At 39.7% G+C, this 18,772-nt stretch overlaps 1 protein-coding gene across 2 annotated transcripts in view; it reads right to left on the bottom strand.

The window, feature by feature from the left end:
* Nucleotides 1-18,772, bottom strand: part of LOC118338182 (pyruvate carboxylase, mitochondrial-like) — a 314,296-nt gene that overhangs the window by 50,854 nt on the left and 244,670 nt on the right. For both annotated transcript variants that reach the window (XM_035675438.1, XM_035675439.1), the window contains exons 15-19: nucleotides 15,666-15,887; nucleotides 9,445-9,601; nucleotides 6,066-6,306; nucleotides 4,295-4,462; nucleotides 3,339-3,420 (exon numbers count right to left, since the gene is read on the bottom strand). In XM_035675438.1, coding sequence (XP_035531331.1) covers nucleotides 3,339-3,420; nucleotides 4,295-4,462; nucleotides 6,066-6,306; nucleotides 9,445-9,601; nucleotides 15,666-15,887 — 870 coding nt within the window. The remainder of the gene's footprint in view (nucleotides 1-3,338; nucleotides 3,421-4,294; nucleotides 4,463-6,065; nucleotides 6,307-9,444; nucleotides 9,602-15,665; nucleotides 15,888-18,772) is intronic.

Below are 18,772 nucleotides of genomic sequence, written 5' to 3'. Positions count from 1 at the left end.
TATATATATATATGTGTGTGTACATATATGTGTGTGTGTACATTCTTGGGTATGTGACGACAGCTATGTCTTAGACGACTGCCCTGTTTGTGGCAGCTGCAAGTTTCTCATCAATTAAATAAATGCTGTGTCAACTACACACAAGGGGCACTTTAATGTGTGTCATCATTCAACTGCACGACTGTTTGTGAATATGTATGACTTCTAAAATGCATGGATGTGTGCGTGCACGCTGTGGCTGACAGCTTAAAGACAAATAATTAACCAGAGAAGTGCTGCTTTCACCATTTCTTCAGGACAAAGAGATACTGTGGGAGATACTGAGGGAGTGGAAGGGAAAGAGCACCGAGAGAGGGAGTTTGAGAGAGTGAAATAGGCATGTAAAGTGCTGTTAATTACTTTGTCACTGAGTGAGAGGGAGGGAAGAGGAGGAGGAGGATGGAGAGACAATGTGAAAGAAGCGGGGGTGATGGGGAGAGGCATGAGAGCTGAGAGAGGGAAGGAGATAGAGGAGGCCGAGCGCACCGCACAGCCCTGATTACTGCTTTGTAACAGAGATGGGAGAAAGAGGGGAGGCAGAGAAGGAAAGCAGTAAACAGACTAAGGTCAGGAAGGTATGGAAGTATCCAAGGCAGTGCTCCGCTTGATTACAAAAGTAGTGAGATAGGCAAACGGAGGTGGAAGGGGGAGAGGCATAAAGGGAGGCAGAGATGAAAAGAACAGACGAGCGCAAGGTGACGGGTATAAAATAATTTAGAAGTGAGAAGGAGTTTGTCTGCATGTGTATGCATAATGCATGTACCAGGGTCACATCAGGATAGAGTATAAGTATGCACACACGTATGTGTCTGTGTGCAAGTGAGTGGGGGAGACATCCTGCATCCCAATCTCAGTCTCAAGTGAAGCAAATTGAAATTCCATGAATAAACTGACACTTGTAAACCTCTCACTCAGTAACGACCTTGTCTTTCTCTCCATACTTTTTTGCGGGTACTGTATGCTCACTAATTGATATTCTGTCATTAAATTGGACTGTGTCTGAATGATGGCAGAGTTTATCTATGAACATGACATATTACAGCATCAGAATTTGATACTTTGATGTAGTAATATGTGACGTTTCCTACATTAGCCCAGAACAATATTTGCCTGCTGCAGAGGAGGGATGTTGCATTCAGCTGTGTGTGAATGGAGAGAACAGCACTCAAGTAGGAGGTTTTCCTTTCAAAGCACAAGTCACACAGCATACTCAAAACATAGCATGTCTTAATGGCTCTGTTGCCGTGTTGCTTTATGGACCATTGTAGAATTTGCTTCCTCTTCCGAGACAGATTTCTCCCAGTATGATTGTTAAACACTGCTGCAGAAACAATGAGCCTAGAAAAGAAACACTCTTCGCATCTCTCCCATGAGTTGAATTTTAACCTCATCCAATAGCAAATACGTGAGTGGTTGACCCCTAATCTGTAAATCCACACACTAATTTCTGGGCATATTCTGCACTGCCCATATTTTACAGTGTAAATGTTTTAAGGTGTTAACTGTAACATCTATGTTAAATAATACAATCTGCAAAATGATTTTCTAGACTAAACTTTTATTATTGGACACAAGCAGTCATTGATAGGCATTAGTGAGTGATTTCTCTAAAGACCAAAAGCAGAGCGGATGGGAAATAATGTTTCTCTTATGCCCGGATCATAACAGAACATCATCAGAGCAGAATAAAAGGGGGACTTGGTGCCATTTAAAAAATTATCTGCATTTAGCCACTATACGGCAACAAACACCTTAAAATGTTAATAGTATCCTGCACTACAGGAGCAGACAGCAGTGCATTAGCTGTGTAGTGTGAATATAGTATAAACAAAATTAACAGGGCTTTCACTGGTTCTGAGTAATGGAAATGAGCTATCAGATCTAGTTAGTGGAGCAGAGTCGGTTTTCCCAATTGCATTTCTCTACATAACTAAGCAGCAAACTTCACATCAGTTTTAATTCCTTTAGCCTGCTTCATGTTGCTTTAATTTTTAACAGCAGTCTTTCAACTGGCTGCTGTAATATATTTTACACTCAACACCCGTCGCTGTGGGAGGCAGAGGTCACTGAGCCCAGTCAGTTATCGTAAGTGGGAGGGGCTCCAGCTTTTTCACAGCTCTGTGAAAATTACCTTGAGCAGAACACAAAACAACCCTACAGGGGAATAAACACGTTATAAATCCATCCTCCACATATGAGTTGACCTCCTGAGAAGATAATAGAATAAAACGGAGGTGGTCCAGAGTGTAAAGGAGCAGGCTTGTCACTGAAAGATCTCTGACAAAATAGGTTGGGAAAATAAAGGATGTCAAATGATGTCAAGGCCTTCACCACCTAAATGCTCCAGGGAGAGCTGCTCATTGGTTAAAGAAAACTGGCTGTTTCCCGGGATGCAGGCATACGATGATGACTAGAAGACCACCTTATTCCTGACTACAACCAATATTGTTATATACAAGCAAGTGGGTTTATAAGCATCAAATACATTTGCTGATGTTTCTCACCTTCCACTCACTATCTCACTGTTTCTCATTTCACGAGTCAGGAATGTTTTGCTTAACACAGCATCATATTTTATCGACCGCCCTGGCCTGTTTTCCCCTCTCTTCCTGGCCAACGCGGCTGACATGGGAGGATTGTCAGCTGAGCTAGCTCAGCTTGGCCTTCCAGGCTGTAAAAACTGACCCATGTGTTTTTTTTCTCGTCTTTTGGTTTGCACTGTCAACACTGTGCCACACATCTATGCATTGCTGTTAACTTGAGTTTTAATAAATTGCATTGTTTTAGGTACAACTCTTGTGTGGACCCCCTCCTTGTCACTCCCTTGAGCCACTTTGTGACACCCACTTCCTCTCATAATTGGCTGTGTACGTTATCGCTGAGCAGAATGTGTTGGACTTTACTTGACTTAAGGCCGTAATTAGTGATGCACTCTGTCGTTTATTGATTTGCTGATTGATTTTCTTCCTCTCATGTAAAGCAGGACACTCTCAGAGGACACTAAGAAATAATCTCTGAGCCAGACTGGTGATCTAAGAGATGTTCTGTTTCATTAACAATACACACTGCAATAAAAGCTTTATGTGGATACCTGAAGTTCTTTCCAAATTGATTTTACTAAATTAACTGCTGAAAATGATGAAATAACATTTAGTGGAGTTCCTATCCCGTCTTCTACCAAAATTTAATCTAATAAAAATCCTTTTCTCTATGAGACCTTGGAATACTTCTGAAACAAACAATTGTCTGTTGTTTAGGGCCTCTCTTGTTGCTGTCAGGCTGGTGTGCATGTGACTCACCGGTGTCAAGCTTGGTCCCCTTGGCGCAGGCCACGATGGCTCCCATGCTTGGCTGAGAGGTCATCCCGGCCATAGAGTCAACCTAGAGAGTGACAATCGATATAAATACTGTCTAAAAGCCTTAAATATTGTAAAAGTGCGTTATGTGGTTCCACACGTTAGTAGATTACTTTTTTTTATATACATTGAGCAAAAAGTATGACGTAATAATCTACAATCGGTACATTGTACATTGCATACACAAGTGTGTGCATGTAAGTGTATTATAATGATTATTGGTAAGAAAGCACAAAAGCAGCAGTTTCCCGATCAAAAGGGCCTGGATCTTCCTCCAAAACCCTTTAGGTCTTGGCTATCTTCCATGCCCCTATCAAATGTTTTTCAGCTTGTGTGTTACTGTACATATTTGATGTATTACTTGGCAGTGAAAATACCAAGTTTAACCAAGTAAACGAATGAAACCTATACAGCCAAATGTTTTTTGTGGGTGTTTTTGATCCATGGTGGACAGTCAGTTGTTTCATTCATACAGTGTTACAAGGAACTGAACCGGCAGAAATTGCAAATATCAGCCAAGTGTTTTAATGAAACTGCCCATGCTGGCAGCATGCGTCAGTGAACACAGTAAGGGAAAGGCTCCTGGCTTCAACAATTGTTCCAGCTTTGTTTCAGTGACATTTCACAATGCAAACTGCAGCAATTAGTAGAAAACACTGTACTATATGTCTGTTAATATTGTTGGGATAACATGTGGGTGGACCTAGGCCTAGTTATGGAAAGTTCTCACTTTCCATAACTGTTATAAGTAATAGGAGGATGATTATGAAATGAACAACAATTTAAAACCTTTCAGAGGCTTTATAGCTGATAATGTCTAAAATAGAAAAAGCACTGGATTCCATCTAAAGCAACCTTGTTTGTTAGGGCTCTGTGGAACAAATATGATGAATACTCACAGCCACGTCCACCACGTCTGCTCCAGCCTCAGCACAGGCAAGCATGGCGGCTACACCAGCTCCAGCCGTGTCGTGTGTGTGCACATGGATCGGTACATTCGGGAAACGGTCTCTCAGAGCGCCCACCAGAAGCTTGCTGGCCTCCGGCTTTAGCAGACCAGCCATATCCTGATAATACAGATAGATGGAAGAGGAGACACAAGGGAGGACAGATTAAAGGTTTGGTGGGAATGGCATCTGGCACCATTCATAAAATAAATATTTGCTTGTGATTCCATGAAGCTTAATATCCCAAAATATTAAATCCATGTTACCGTGTATTTTCTATTTTACATTATTTAACTTTATTAAAACACCTTAATCTGGTTTTAAGTGGCTTCCTGTAACACATTTAAATTTTGGATATGGACTAAGTTAAACAACATTGATTTCAACCACCTGTTTTAGTTCTCATTAGTGAGGGAGTGTGCACACAGCACTGGCCCGAGGCTGCTCATGAAAGCTGGAGCAAAGTTCTGATAATTTGGTGGAATCAGATGAGTAAAAAACAGCCAAATCAATGGAAGCAGAAAGAACACCAAAATCCTTTAGCTGATTAGGACTTGGATTGGATGACAATTGAAATTCTCCAAATAATCAATGTGTCTTTTGATGAAGAGCATTAAGCTGAAGTTAAAACTGCCACTTTCATTGAAGCCATTCAAATGATGACACAAGTTGTGGATTTTACACAGACATACTCCTGTGAGGATGATTATAATGTATAAATCTTAACAGATAATAACAGAAATTCATAGACAGAGCTTAGATGTTTACTTGCGCTCCCTTTGGTGATCATTGCACTCCATGAAGTTATAATGCATGCTCATTTCCTCTTTTAAAAGTTAACCTCATTAGCCGTACAAGCCTTTTATGAGTTTTCCACTGCTGCGTGTGATGGTTCACACTGCGGTGGAGACAGTTTATCATTTTGCATTTGAAAATATTCTTTCATGCTTGAATAAAGGAATTAATTCAATGTGAGCATTATCAGTCTATTCATTAAGATAACAGGCTTAAGTATACAAGTAATTTCAATGGGAACGAGTTGAAAAACTCAACAGTTAACGAGTGTGAATGAATGAATGTGAGAGTGTTTGTATTAATTAAAATGCTAATTGAAATGCATGTGTTTGTGTGTAAAAGGCTTTTACTTCACCATGATACATTGGTGAAATTTTATTGATCTATTTTTGTATTTAGTTGAATGTCAGCCAACATTTTGACATTAAATGTGTCAATAGTGACAGAAATAGAACAAATAATGGTATTTGTTGCAGTACAAGCAGAAACTCACGCACTGCAGCTTGTTTACATGATTAAATAAAGATAATTGCGTCTTACCTGCCAATGCTTGGATTAAATCAACTAAATACAAGAAGGTTTGCCTCCAAATGCTACTTAGAGTGCACACAGCTATGTCAGGCAGCCAAAAGTTTAGCTGGTGGTTAGTGCAGGCCTTGATTATGATGACATACATGCAAATGTCTCAATACATGTGTAACTGAGTGTGTATACAAGTCTGAGCCGAAAAAAGTACATGCAAAGATTCTTTCTAGCTGGCTTAATGTCATTCTGGTGGCAGATGGGCAGGGATTTCCACACAGAAGCAAACAATAAGTGCCAGAATCTTTAGATTATCATAGGCAAGGAAAACGCTGGCGTATTGTAGAACCCTGAGTAGCAGTACAACTCTTAAAGCAAACACTAGATCCTATTTTTACTTTCTTACCTTGATGCATAGGATGTGGGTCCCGGCTTTGACAAGCTCGTCTGCTAGTTTCAGATAGTAGTCCAGGGAGTACTTCTGCCTCATTGGGTCAGAGACGTCGCCTGTGTACGAGATGGCAGCCTCCACCACGCCACCTGCTGCTCCAGCAGCCTCCATGCCCAGCAGCATGTTTGGCACGTAGTTCAGGGAATCGAAAACACGGAAGATATCCATGCCATTCTCCTTGGCCACCTCGCAGAACCTTGTGGGAGGGGTGGAGGGAGGGGAGAATGTTAGCCTATAGTGTACCTACATAAAATAAAAGACGTTCAAATGAGAATCAGAGACAGAAAAAGGTTAGACTGTGAAGACTTAATGTACACTGCAATGTGATCACTCTCACACATAATGAGTTTGTATTCATGCACAGTGTATCCCAGGTAATAGCACACATCCGGGTTGGGATAAGCCGTTTATATCCACCTTCACATCACCACTCATAAATAATCGCTGTACCTGCGTAAATACAATCTTCTCACTATTTCTATGAAAAGTGAGCTTACACAGCCTGCAGGAGCCCACAATAACTGAGAGAAATGTATACCCGCCTCATTATCCAAGCTGCCAGTGGTAAATCCTTCCTATTATTGCCTTGGCCCCGGTATCTTAATCAGGTTTTTCATAACTGGGCTCAGTGCTTACTGTAGCTCTGTTACTGTGAATGCAATATTTACAACACTGAGAGCTTTTGTTTTGACAAATAAACAGACGCACACTTAATGTTGTGCCATGAGAGGATTACGAGTCCAGCGTCTGCGTGTCCAGTATTTATTTAGCACTACAATGCATACAAGGGCTGTGTAGTGGACGTTGTTTGGCACCAAATCAAAAACGCTGTATCCCACATATCTGACTCAGAGCTGATGTAATCATTGTTCATGTGAATCAGAAAGTTGAGTTTTTCTGTCAAAGAAAGCAGTGACTTGACCCTTTAAAATCCATCAGGTGTACTTTAAAGTGGCACATCCTTTTTGCTGCAGAGTGTACTGTACTGTGACCCAGTGACATGCACTTTAAATCAAATAAATGAAATGAAATTACGCTTTGATTTGATTTAGTTAATGAAGACGTTTAGGCCACTTGGCTGCGAGCTGGCTCAATGAATGCATCGAGAGTGAGAGAGTGACGGAGTAAAGGGAGAGAGAGAGAGCTGGGCAAACAGATCAAAGCCATTTATCACAATCATGTGCAAATTTTCACTGGCACTACCCCTATGGGACATTGAGAGTGAGAGGGGTGGAGAGGGAGATGAGGAGCAGTCGGGAGGGTAGAAGGAGAGAGTTAAAGAGAGGGAAAGAAGTGTGTAATGCAGAGAGATGAATGGAGGCATAATAAAGGGAGTCATAAGAGTGGGGGATAAATAATGACTATATGATATGAGAGAGGGGAGGAGAGGGAGAGCAAAAAAACATGGAGGATAAGGAAGGTCTGCGTGTGTGTGATTCAATGGGAAAGAGGGAGGAGGGGACAGGTGCATTAGTCATAAAGCCACCACTAATTTATTTGAGGTGAGAGGAATTACACTCTGCATGTAGGTGTATGTGTGTTTGTGTCTGTGTGTATGTGTGTGTGTGTGTGTGTGTCTGTGTGTCTGTGTGTCTGTGTCTGTGTGTGTGTGTTGTGTGTTTGTGTATACGCGAGTCATCAACATCATCGAAGCAGCTTGTGAATCCATTTGGAAAAGTGTTCGAGGCATGTGTATGCATGTGTGTAGGCACAGGAGTATTTATGGCCCTAAATGCATTACTGGGTACATCTGTATCAATGATGTGTGTGTGTGTGTGTGTGTGTGTGTGTGGGTGTGTGTGTGGTGTGTGTTGTGTGTGTGTGTGTGTGATAATGTGTGTGTGTGTGTGTGAAATGCGTGTAAGTCACTGAGCATGGTAGGAGGCAACAGGAAAACATCAACCAAATTGACCTGAATAAATGTGTGTGTCAGTTGTGTGGTTTGTGGGCAGCTACTGTAAATCCATTTAGTTATATTTAGAGAGAAAGCAGCTGTCTGAAGGCTTTAGGTGACATATACTATAAATACAGTAGAATGTAGGCAAACTATTCAGTATTCTTGTTTATTTATTAATCATGTTGAAAATACACAAATAAATATTATAATTGAGCTGAAAGCAACAAGGACGGAGGAGCCCAAACAGCAAATGAAAAATCCCTGGTTCCATAGCATCAGTCGACATCAGTTAGTTTTGACCTGTTCAACCGACTGGTACAAATGTCCACAGAACCACTTCTTCACAACAGATTTAATTTAGATAATATACAAACTGTTAACATAGCCAATTATTAGCAGTATTGTTACTGTTGCTGATTTTAATCACCGTTTAATATTCCTTTAAAATCTTTTAATTTATGTGCAGATCAGTCTTGTCTGTTATATGTTATGGTTATTTATTTACGTGCGTCACTGTTATCTGAACAATAATAAACCCCATAGCTGCGAAAGAACGTGTTTTTTCTATATAAAAAAATAAATACAAATAAATAATAAACATACAGCTGCTTTGTGCGATGCCACAAGCTTTGAAATCAAATGAACCTATATATTCTGGAGTGTTAAATTTATCACACAGAAGGTGACGACACATTCTATTATGTCAACTGTAAATCCCTGTGCATGACTCTACAGTAAGCACTGTGAGAGTAAACTGAATAAAAACTGATTTTGTTTGAATGTTGTAGCTTGAGTAAGTCAGTCATGGCAAACAAACACTTAAAATCTTTAGTCAGGGACAGCCCTAGTAATCATGGAGCGCAATCATTTTTAATTTCACTTTCGATTTCATAATGTAAAAGGCCTGACTCTGCTTACAACATAGACAAAAAATTATGTATTAAGATGAAGGTTGCATGTGTTGTTTCCATGGAAACGTTCCCATTTTGGTACATTTTCTAAATAGTATGACATTGACAGACAATAAAGCCACGAGGAGCAGCAGCTGGCTTCAAGAAAATCTTTTTTCAAACGGATGTATTTTCAACAATTCAATAAAAAACCTATTCAACACGGACTGTGAGATGCTCCAGTGTTTATATTTAAAGTCTGTCGTATTCAGTGCATACATTAGACAATGCACGGTAAGCTAGCGTGTGTATAGTGTATGATCTCACCTATGTTTACAACCCGGACGTGTGTGTGTCAGTGTGTTTCTGTAGAGTTATTAACAACAGTGTATGGATTTGGAAGTACAAATACAAAAGAATGTGTGCATATTCATAATAAGTCTCTGGGTGATACGCTGGTTAGCTCTTAGACATTTGATTTTATTTAATAACTGAAATTCATTATTAAAAAATGGAAGGATAAAGTGCAGGGGTGTGTGTAACTCACTTAAAGACAGCATTGTCAGGGTAGTTGGTGTAGCCCACGGCGTTGGCCCCTCTCAGCAGCATCTGGAAAGGGACGTTTGGGATCAAAGCTCTCAGTTCCTGGAGCCTCTTCCATGGACATTCTGACAGGAAGCGCATGGCCACATCAAAGGTAGCACCTACACACACACAAATATGCACAGTTTATTTCAGCTGTCATCTCAAGTCTCATTTGTCATCCCAACTTTGATCTCAATTTTACACTCAAAAACTAATATTTCAAACTTATCCCATTACCCCCACACACACAGATGGCACACACACTACACACTAATGGACGCTCAAATAAAATCTGATGCTTGCACATTCATTGTTCATTCTAACACTTCCATCATTTTATTCTAAAGTCACTTTAAAATCTATGAAATGTTTCAGTGGATGAGGCGAAAAAAAGATAGCAATCTCTCATTTCCCTTTCTGTGGGGAGTAGATTAGCGGATCTCATACCCGTTTATCATATCAGCCAGAAATATTGAAGCCTCCAGTGGTTTTCTGCTGATCCAACACTGCCATCATTAAATTTCATTTTCTGAGCACTCGTACATTTGGACACGGAGAAAATACAAAGCACCACTGCTTGGTCCCTACTCTGGGAAGAGCAGAAAAAAACCCGGAAAAACCCTCCTCTTTATCTTTTTATTCCCCCTCGATTTGGATTTCAGCCTACGTCAGCATCTCTTAAACTATTGGTTTGGAGCGGACATTACTCCAAGCAATCCTATCTGATGTTAAACATATTAGTATTAATGTTTTATAGCACGTGAGATATAAAAGCATGATGCTGAGCAAGGAATTCATCTGGGACTGCAGAATTTACTAATTTGATAACAGGAATGAAGACTGACAGCTGGCCCTACATATCAGAACATTAGGCACAAACAGTGCTGAGCCTGCCTCTTTTTGGAAAGACAGGCAGCCTTTAATCTGTCATAAAGATGAGCTGAAATAAATCAGAGGAAGATGGAAACGAGCCTGTTACGCAGCGTTCACGATTGCCAGCAATGTATTCAACAACTAATATTTAAAGGAAGTACAGAGAAATACATTTTGGGACAAACTGTCTCCTGCTTTAGGTGGGAATATGTGGGCCTCTAACATCTTCTGTAGGTATGAGTCAATTCGATATCAAAACGAAGAAAACACGGTCTCATATTGGCAAACTCCATCCAAATGTCCCCTGGTGGGAAAATAAAGTTCTATGAAATAAACTTACTGTTCTTGAGCCAGTAAAGGAAAACCCATGATGAATAAAAAAGATTCACATCTATAATTTGAATCGTTGAGCTGCATAAACACGCACACAGACACACATCTCAGTTGTTATCAGAATTTTGCAAGTGTGCAATTATAGCCCTGATGCATCAGACAGTTTATTCTGCCAAATCAATTTTAATGTCATCTGTGATTCCACTTTATTGCTCTGAGCTGGTGGATGTGCCTTTTTGCTGGTCAGACTTTCATGCTTGTGTGTCCACTGCCTGTAGCAAGAAACGGCTCGCATTCCCTAAAACATGCTCTGAAAGACTGATTATACGACTGCAGGGCAGAACGAGATGCACACACTAAAATGAGCACGTACAGTAATTAAGAATCTGCCGCTTCACCATCTGATAAATTTGCCAATTGTGAAACAGATACGGGGAACCATATAGATACATTAGGTGACCCAGTTCATATTACTGTATCTTCCATGGTGTAGGGAGAAACGCTATATCAGGAAGGGACTTAATCCTCAAAGGGCTTTCACAGGCTTAATCTCTTCAATGATTCATTCTGCCTCTAAGCAGCTGAAACATGTGAAAGCAATATTCCCTATCTGAGATCCTTCTGTGTAAAAAAAGATTCTTGCATAGGGACAATGTGTCAGGGTGACAGCGTTCAATACTCACGTGGTCATCTCCCTTTAGTGATTTATTTTGGTTCTAAGTGATTCAAACACAGCCGAGTGTAATATTCTCTATCTCTGATCACTTTGCAACAAAAGTTCACTATATAGGGAACTCCTATCAACAGAGGCACGGTAGTTATTCCTCCCCTGGTCATTTAGTGATTTATTGTGAGGAACTGTTTAAAGGTATAGTTACAAGCAGTCACTGTGGGACTGTGTGTGCTGGAGCTGAACTTTTTACTGCAGCATGGTAGCCTAATTTGTGTTTCACAACCTAAATCAATAATATGCGAGAGCATGGCTTCTAACTAGTGGATCTGGGAACTTTGGGTATTGAAAGCCGAGTGAATGAAGGATGTTTAACAGTGGGGATGGGAAACAAACTGTCTGATATTCACACATTATAATGAGATATACTGTAAAAGAGTATCTTATTAAAAGAGGCACTCCAATGATTTAACACATGAAGTTTACTCCTCAAGAGAAGAACTACTACCAGTAAAAACTTCTCTATGTCTGGTGTGGCTCTGGAGGAACCTTATAAAGCCTAAACCCTGATCCAATTGGGCTTGACTTCAACAGTCTGTTATGAAGTAGAGACACAGAATTTAAAAGATGTGGGCAGTTAGTAGGCATGAATGGTCTCAGAAGTCTATTGAGGTGCATTATTGCAAGCATAGGATCCTGTGTCTGTGGAGCTTGACCCATTCTAGGAAATTAAAGTGTGGATATCCTGGCTTCTGCAGTTTTGATTTACTCTTTAGCATGCCAGGAAATGTTTATTGCATTCTTCAAAATAGATGTTACAAAGTCATTTACAGAAAGTATAAAAGGAAAAGAGGGAGGTAGAAGAGATGGATAAAACGGTTAATAAAACAAGAAAAAAGAAGAATATGAAAGGGAAAAAAAGTGAATATAAATGATGACAAACCACATGTAATATGGGTGCGGGCTGAAAAAACTATTTCTTTAACTCTTTAAATATAAGACAATGAAACCCTAAAAAAAAGGCATATATGTCCCTTAATCAAAGCACTTTCCCCCTTCAGAACTAGTTCAGTATAATGAGACAAAGGTCATGCTTAGATACAGAGATTTAGCAAATGCAATCCCATGTGAGCCTCAAAACTAAGTCTAACTACTATAAAAATAACTGATAAGACTTTTTTTGTGTAAGAAAAGCAACCAACTTGAACTTCAAGACTAGGCAATGTGTCAAAGGCCTGGGTGGCAGATTCATCACTGTTTTCTAAATGCTCTGTTTTTCCTACTTAACTAATGAAATTAACATCAAAATATTAATATGCATGCACAGGAAGAATATTATTATACTGTAAACTAGTAAAGTCGTAGGAAGCTTTCAGGGGAATATCTCTCTCTAGAATTTATTCTGCCTTTAAGTGTTTAAATAATTATGAGAAAGCATTATTGTGTTTTCACTGACTCATAATCATATCAGGCAGGAACTACTGACGCCTCAAGAGGATCCACTAGCATATTGCATTTTTCTTCGATGATCCACACGCTCTTTTCAACTTTTCTTAACTAAGAAAGACAATCTTCTGCTCCTCAACTCATAATATCAGCCCATTACAGAATCATTATGTCAGGAGGTGTTTAAACTTCTCCAGCTCCTGTTTTACATTTGATTTCAATGATGTACTCTTGCTGTCGTTGCATAAATGGGAGAGAGACAAGCATATATTCACTGTCTTACTTTTTTATGAAGACAGAAGACTGTTTAAACTTCAAGAGCTTTCATTGACAGAAGATTTCAAAACTCGACTTCCACTGTAATTCAAACATTAGCACTTTATGAGAGAATTTAGAAGGAAGACACAAAGTAAGATGTATTCACTTTTCTCGTGCCGTTTTATAACTGGATTCAGCTCAAAGACAAGATTATTCTACAGTGTTTACTAAGAGCTTTTGCTGCAGCAAATGCCCAAATTAAGAGTGTTTACCACATTGTTAGCTTAGTTAGGATTAATTATACGATGAGCTATAAAATAGTCAGTTTAAGTCTTAAAAAGAACTGATGACATTATTTGATCTTATTATAAATTATTTAAAAGGACATGTTCACGGTTTTTAATACAAAAACCTATTAAATGTATGCTTATAATGAGTCATAGTACATTCCCACCAATTGATTTGGTTTTGAAGATCTTACCCCACTGCCGCTGCTTCTCTCTGGCTTATAAACAGTTCAATCGGGCAATGGTTTAGGCTTTCAAAAAAAGAAGTCTCAGTTTAGAAAAACAGGAAGCTACTAGTAAATTGACATATTTAATGATCAATCATAAAATGGTCTCAAAGCATGCTTTCTATCAGGTTTTATTGACTATTTTACACAGTTTCCTGTTTCTCACACAGACATGAAGCCAAGAGAAATAGAAAAGCTCGGTTTGTGCTCTTTTATCAGTAAAACATATAGACATGTATGACTGTGCTTTGTGCTTCCTGTCCCCTAAAAGGAGATTTATTCACTTTTGAAAGCCTCAATGATCGCCCCATTGGACTGTGTATAAACCCAGAGGTTGGGTTGTACATGATTATAAATGATGGCAAACCGCATTTTAATGAGGGTGTGGGCTATGAAAGCGTATGAAAGAACAAAAAACAACAGTTCTTAAAAGGAGATTTATCACAGTTTTTGAAAACCTCAATGATCGCACTGTTGACTAAGTGAATATAAATGATGGCAAACAACATGTAATATGGGTGCGGGCTGAAAAATGTACTATTTCTTTTACTCTTTAAATATAAGACAATGAAACCCTAAAAAAGGCATATATGTCCCTTAATCAAAGCACTTTCCCCTTTCAGAACTAGTTCAGTATAATGAGACATAAAGGGGCTTCCCTGGCACCTATTCAACAGTTTCCTCCAGAGTGACGGATTGAGTTCACCGCCTGTTTTTACAGTCTCTCTTCAAAGATTTACTTTGAATGTAACTGCTCAAACATGGCTCAGCTGAATTCACATCATCTTTCTCTGGTCAGTCTCATAATAACATCACGATATGCTGGGAGATGGAAGTTGGGAAGCATTTAAGCCCTTTCTATCGAAATATCTCAATGATTTACTTTTGCTATAACCTTTTTATCTGTTCAAACATGAAATGAGTAGACAGTTGTTTAATGTGAGATCTGCTCAAAGTGCTCTCCCACAGTAATGAAATATATTGCTTTCCCCTAACTGGTGCACCATGATCGGCTACTAGGAGGAATTTAATCTCAGAAAGGGTTTACAGCACCGAAGAGGTTTCACTGGTGAGTCTCTTTCCAGCGTTTTTATTTTTTTCTCACTTTGTTCAACCATCTAACGATGAGCGCAGTCACTGAAACAGAACCTCTTTTTACTTAAGGCTTTTGTTATTTAGTTATTATGTTTGTTCTTGTGATCTACTCAAAGCTCTCCAAGTAATATAAGCACAATCACTCCAAGCGGTTTACTGTAATTGAGCATTAAATTAAATGTTTCAACCTCAAGAGGTTCACTAGGCATATCTTTTCCACAAATTTGCGTGTCTCCTAAGTGTTCGAGTGTTCAAACAGGAAAAATGAATTTACTCATTGAAACCAGTTCATAAAAATTGCACTTCACATTGGACCATTATCGAGAAGTGTTGATAATTGGTCTTATCGTCAACTGTTCAAACATGAGGCACGTATTTTCGTTCTGTGGCCAATTTCAGAGTAATTGCATATTATACAGGGATACTATTTGACTGTTCATGCCCCAAGAAGTTTCAATAATGCATGGTTTTCTTTATTTATTCGAGAGCAGGAGAAAAGGTACAATCATTGTCTATTGAGGGAACTTGCTGAAAACTGACTTGTGGGAGAGGAGATGGAGCCATGAGATACATTTTCAATGGCACATGATTTTCACAGATCAAAAATGAAAAACAAAGAGGAACAATTACTGTCATCAATGAAGCATGGGAAGGATCTACAAGACTTGAAATGAACGGAAAGAATGGGAAGTACAGGCATGGCTGTTAAGACAAAAAGTTTAATAAACATGATAGCCATCGGAAGAGTGAAATTCATGGCTTGATGAGATCACATGTTATAGGTATTAACTCATTACTAATGAGTGCCAAATAGTGGTGTTGCTTTAGTTTATTGTGTATATGTAAGTACCACTCATGTCAGAATGCTAAAACCTAAAGCTGCAGGAAGAAGATAGTTGGCTTAGCCTATCATAAAGACTGGAAGTAGGGGGAAACTGCTAGCCCAGGTTCTTTCATGGTTGTCAAGACATACATTCAACACCCAGAAACTCACCTCCCCAGTTCTCCAGGCTGAAAAGGTTGCTGAAGTTGTGGCTGACGAATGGCGAGATCTTCTTCAAGTCGTGGGTCCGAACCCTGGTCGCCAGAAGTGACTGGTGGGCATCCCTGAAGGTGGTATCCATTAGCAACAGACCTTGGTGGGCACGCACAGCTTTAGCAAATCCCTCAGGACCGTCACGCAGCAGTATGTCACGGAAACCTACGGGAGGGTCGCCTAATAGTGAAGGAGGGACAGAGAAAGAAAAGAAAAGTTTGTGGGTTAATGTGGAGATTGATACACAGGGGCAATGAAAGAGAATTGGTTTGTGGTCATATATGAAATATTAATCTCACAAACTACTACATCAGATGCTAGAGGAAACTTTAAAATTCAACCACATACTTAATATTAGTCCTTATTATTAAAAGAAAATAACTGGAGCTTTTATAAAATGCGGACCTGCAATTACAGCAATGTGCTAAAAAAGGGGATTCCATACAGTTTTGAATAAGGGGACAAGATATGTGAGGAGGCCTTGATTTATTTATTCAATCTTAAGCGGTGTATTGACTTTAGATACTGCTTAAATGTCTGGCAAGATAAATGATTTACACCAATTTAACAAGATGCCAGGCAAGCAGGTAAACTGATGTTATTTACACACTGTTTTCTCTTGAGTTGTGCTGTTAACAAGTCTGGTGCTTGTCATAACTTCTGCTAATGAGGTGGACGCCATCTCCTCTCATTGCCGTTCCATTTGCTCTCAGCTCAAGTAGATCAACTATAAAGGAATAAGCTCAGCAGCCAGCTTATTAGACACACCACCCACCGATTTGTGAAAATGGATTTCTCCTGCTGACAGTGACTCACATGGCTATGGTTTTCTATATAAAGTAAGCAGCTACTGTTTAGTGAAACAAGAGATCCAAGTGACTGAGCTTGGTACTGTATGGTTGCCACCTGACAGCGAACAGGTTTAAGGATGGCTGCTATTGCACTTTTCATGCATCACCAGCAATCAGAGAAATGTCATGCTGTCACAAATCTGAGTATGGCATTTATTTATATTCTATTTTTAAAAGTGTGGAGGCAGCTCCATTTGCATTCCATTTAAATTATTATTTTTAATTTTTAATTAATGTTACTTGACATAGTAATGTGTTTCATATATTTCCGTATCTATCTTTTGTGCTAGCTATGTATTCCAAGTCCAACTCTATTTCTTGGATATCACCAAAGTGAAAAGGATTCATTCACATAAATGATTACCAATCCATCCAGCAGGTGGAGACAATGGAAATCTGTATGTAATTTCATGGCAATCCATTCATTGGATGCTAAAATATTTCATTCTGGACCAAAGTGATGGGTTGACATTGCCATCCATGGAGCAATGTCGCTAGCGTGGCTAAAAATAAGACTAGAGTAACGCAAGCTGACAGATGATCTACAAACAGGTAAACCACACAGAGCAACATCCATTAAGAGTGTTTCAGAAGCCCTGCATTATCCACTCCCTGAGGAACCCAGGATGGGGACTGTTGGATATGTTGGCATTAGAGAAGTGTTTCTGGTTAGCTTACAAGACTGTAATGTCATACACAGTATCAAAATATATGGTCACCGCCACAAGGAGCAATAAAAACATCATTGTGGAATCCCCGAGACAGATACTGGCATTTCCAGTTTATAAAAGCTAAACAGTCTTCAAAACAAACAAGTTAAACATTGCAGAGACCTTGTTCTGGGGCGCAGCTATAACCAACCTTCTATCCTAAACCTCCTCTGTTTCCTCATCACTCTTTCCTCTCCATGCAATTAAACACAAGCACAACCAGAGGCAGTAAAATATTGGAAGTGGAATTGCGATCTATTTTTGCTGCAGTGTGTACAATCATCAATCAATTAGACTAGTTAATGAGGTACTATCTGCCTGCTTAGTTGTCCTCCAACCCTCTGTCCCTCTCTCATCCTCTCTCTGTGTAGTTGAATATTTGCGCTTAACCTTTTATTGTTGTACCTCATCCCTGAAAACAAATGATCTCTGCTATAATTGTCTCCAAGGCCGGCATGCACTCCACACACACACACACACGATACATTTGTCCACACATGTCAACACACACTGTGAGCACACACAGGCTAGATGAGTTCTGTGAAATCACACTGCCGTGGCAAATAAATATAGACACTTTGAACTTATCAAGATCTGTGTATAATATGGCTGGCTGGGGAACACACCACACAACCCTACATACACAGAAAACTGATTTATCCTCAAAGTTCATCCTCCCATTTCTCATGCTTGTGCAGTCCTAGAAACTTGCTCCTATGTTTTTACCACTCGTGCTGTTTTTGAAACGTATGCCTCAACACAATAGAGAGGAAATGAGGGCATCTGTACTGGGACTACAGTGACTAAACAATGGCCTATGCATGTGGCAGCCTCCTAGAGGAAGGTAGTTTGAGTGGATTTGTGTGCGTGCCGTATCGTACAGAGCAGACACAAAAACTAGTAAAGAGATACAAGTCCCAAGCGGTTGCTGTGCTTGACAACTGACCCACTTGCACACGGACACGCACACGCACACACACACACTTTCCTTTGCATTAAAAAACACCTCACTCCCGCTCTCCACCTTCTCTTGCACTCACTTTGCTCCTCTTTCTTCCAAGCTGGTGTCATTTCATACTTCTTCCTTCAACATCCTTCACCTGTCTGGTCCTCTCTTTACACTCTTCTCCTCCAGCTTTATAATACCAACTAATATGACTTGGTAGAGCGAGCTATGGTGCTCAGAGGTATTTTCTTTATTTGCAATTTGTGTAGGGAGACAAACTCAAACTAACAGCTTGCCTTGTCGCTGTACTGAGCAGACATCTGCCTCCCGAGAAGACTGTTAAATGTCCTGTATGTTTGTGTTTAGGAACCTTTTAATTGGCAGATCCTTTTGGGGCTGCTAATTAGTGCTTTATTAAAGTCAGGTGTACTGGAACAGTCAATCAATTAAGCCTGCACATGTTAAAAGCAGGTAGATGGGTAAGTATGAGATGTGGACTGGTGTCAGTGGAACCGCCTCCAACACAGGGAAAACCAAGGAGCTGGTGGTGGATTTCCG

This window comes from Morone saxatilis, unplaced genomic scaffold, assembly GCF_004916995.1.
Source record: "Morone saxatilis isolate NCDOM2014 unplaced genomic scaffold, NCSU_SB_2.0 Contig4, whole genome shotgun sequence".
Classification (NCBI taxonomy): domain Eukaryota; kingdom Metazoa; phylum Chordata; class Actinopteri; family Moronidae; genus Morone; species Morone saxatilis.
The sequence above is the reverse complement of the archived record's forward strand: the minus strand, read 5'-3'. Positions and strand labels throughout refer to the sequence as shown.